Source organism: Pseudozyma flocculosa (assembly GCF_000417875.1).
Source record: "Pseudozyma flocculosa PF-1 unplaced genomic scaffold scaffold00027, whole genome shotgun sequence".
In the NCBI taxonomy this organism is placed as follows: Eukaryota; Fungi; Basidiomycota; class Ustilaginomycetes; order Ustilaginales; family Ustilaginaceae; genus Pseudozyma; species Pseudozyma flocculosa.
The window spans coordinates 328,042-330,566 of NW_006920895.1; the positions used below are offsets into that span (position 1 = coordinate 328,042).

A 2,525-nucleotide genomic window follows, 5' to 3' on the forward strand; every position below is an offset into this window, starting at 1 on the left:
CCGACTCGGTCGGGGGGGCCCGGCCCGCCCGCCCGCCCGCCCGGCGCTCACCCACCCATCAGCTTGCCTTGCCTGCCCCTCCGCCCGCTGGTTGCCTGCTTGCCTGACCATCGCCTGCCTCCAGCCTCCAGCCACCTCCTGCGTGGCTTGCTTCATCCTTCTCTCCTCCTCGTCCTGACCACCATCCTCTCCGCCTGCCCTCGCCGTGACGGCATATCGCGCTACCCGTGCTGCCTGCTCCTTCTCGATCCGCCACTCGACCTCGACACCGCTCGATAGCGCAGCCAACCTCACCCACACCGGGAGCGCAGGTCGTCGGCACAGGCCCACTCTCCTTCTCTTGCTCGCTCTGCCAGCGTAAGATCCCAGGCCATCTTCAAGCATCGCCACCTGGGCATCGTCATCGATCGGCCTCAGATCGACTTGTCGAGTTGCAACCTCCCTTGACGGCGGCTTCTACCAGCATCTTGAACGCCTGCTTCCTGCCTAGATCCCTTCGCCTCGTGGCCTCTGCGCTTCACTTCGCTGAGCGACTGCAGCCTCCGTCGACCCCATCTTCCGGCCCTCGTCACCGCACGGCCACCGCTCCTCGTCGCCGACACATCGTCCATCCCCGTCCCGGCCCCGCTCCGCTCCAGCGATCTCAGGGCAAGGGCGACGCCCCGGGGCGCCATGTCTGCCGGTTCGCCGCACCCGGAGGACGTTGCGAAAATCTCGCAGCTGTCCTCCATCAACCCGGACTCGATCTTTTCGCTGCTCCGCGACCGCTTCTTTTCCTCGCTGCCCTACACGGCCCTCTCGGACTCGATCCTCGTCTCGGTCAACCCGTACGCCTCGAGCGGCAACCGCAACAGCGATGACACGCTGCGCGAGTACACCCGCAACTACCGCGAGACGAGCAAGCAGGCGCGCGGGCCAGACCTGCCCCCGCACATCTTCGGGCTCGCCTGCGACGCCTACTTCTACATGAGGCGGACCGGTCAGGACCAGAGCATCCTGCTGGCGTGAGTGGGCGCGGCGTGACGTCAAGCTTCCCTTGCAGCAGCTACCCGGCGCACAGGATATGCGATGCTGACGCCCCTTGCTCCTATCTGCCCTTTTTCGGGCCTTCGTCCTCTCGGCAACCCCGCAGCGGCGACACGGCGAGCGGCAAGAGCGAGCTGCGGCGCCTGGCGGTGCGGACGCTCATCGACCTCAGCGTGACGGCGCCCGGCAAAAAGGGCTCCAAGCTGGGCGTCCAGATCCCGTCGGCCGAGTACGTGCTCGAGTCGTTCGGCAACTCGGGCACGCTCGAGAACCGCAACGCCTCGCGCTTCGGCAAGTACACCGAGCTCCAGTTCAGCGAGCAGGGCCGGCTGATGGGCGCCAAGACGCTCGACTACTACCTCGAGCGCAACCGCGTCGTCTCGGCGGCGGGCGGCGAGCGCAACTTCCACGTCTTCTACTACATGGTGTCGGGCGCCTCGGACGAGGAAAAGGAGTACCTCGGCACCGGCGACGGCTCCGGCTTCCGCTACCTCGGCCAGGCGTCGAGGCACAAGGACGCGGTCCACGAGGACGCGCTGCGGTTCGGCCGCTTGAAGCAGGCCTTCAAGAACGTCGGCTTCTCAAAGCGCCACGTGGCGTCCATCTGCCAGGTGCTGGCGGCCATCCTGCACCTGGGCAACATCGAGTTCCACTATGACCGACACCACACGCAGGACTCGGCGTCGGTGCGCAACGCCGACGTGCTCGAGAGGGCGGCCGACTTCCTCGGCATCCCCGCCAAGGCGCTCGAGGAGGCGCTGACCTACAAGACCAAGATGATCAAGAACGAGGTGTGCACCATCCTCCTCGACGCCGACGGCGCCTCGAACCACCGCGACGACCTGGCCAAGTCGCTCTACTCGCTCCTCTTTGCGTGGATCAACGAGAGCCTCAACGAAAAGTTCTGCCGCGACGACTTCGACACGTTCGTCGGCATCCTCGACCTGCCGGGCTTCCAGAACCTCTCGCGCGGCAACTCGCTCGACCAGTTCTGCGTCAACTTCGCCTGCGAGAGCCTCCACCGCTACCTGCTGCGCTCCGTCTTCGAGCGCAACCGCGACGAGTACGCCGACGAGGGCATCACCTACCTCTCGCCCGACATCCCCTACTTTGACAACGCCGAGTGCCTGCGGCTGATGACCAACCAGCCGGGCGGCCTGACGCACATCATGGACGACCAGGCGCGGCGGATGCCCAAGAAGACGGACCACACCATGATCGAGGCGTTTGGCAAGCGGTGGGGCAACCACCCGTCGTTCAAGGTGGGCCCCGCCGACCGCAGCGGCTTCTCGAGCTTCACCATCAGCCACTACCACTCGGCCGTCACCTACACCAGCGAGAACCTGCTCGAGCGCAACAGCGAGGTCGTCAGCCCGGACTTTGTCTCGCTGCTGCGCGGCAGCGGCGGCGACGGCGCCGGCGGCAAGGGCGGCTTCGCCTCGGACCCGAACGCCAGCCCGGGCTCCAAGGTTCCCTTCGTCCGCAGCATCTTCAACACA

At 66.5% G+C, this 2,525-nt stretch overlaps 1 protein-coding gene across 1 annotated transcript in view; it reads left to right on the forward strand.

Annotated features, from left to right (window-relative positions):
- Positions 1-672: 672 nt before the first annotated feature.
- The window catches only part of PFL1_06595 (uncharacterized protein), a gene marked incomplete at both ends in the record, with an annotated part of 6,557 nt that continues 4,704 nt past the window's right edge, over positions 673-2,525 (forward strand). Inside the window, 2 exons of the mRNA XM_007884137.1 lie at positions 673-1,004; positions 1,133-2,504. Coding sequence (XP_007882328.1) covers positions 673-1,004; positions 1,133-2,504 — 1,704 coding nt within the window. The remainder of the gene's footprint in view (positions 1,005-1,132; positions 2,505-2,525) is intronic.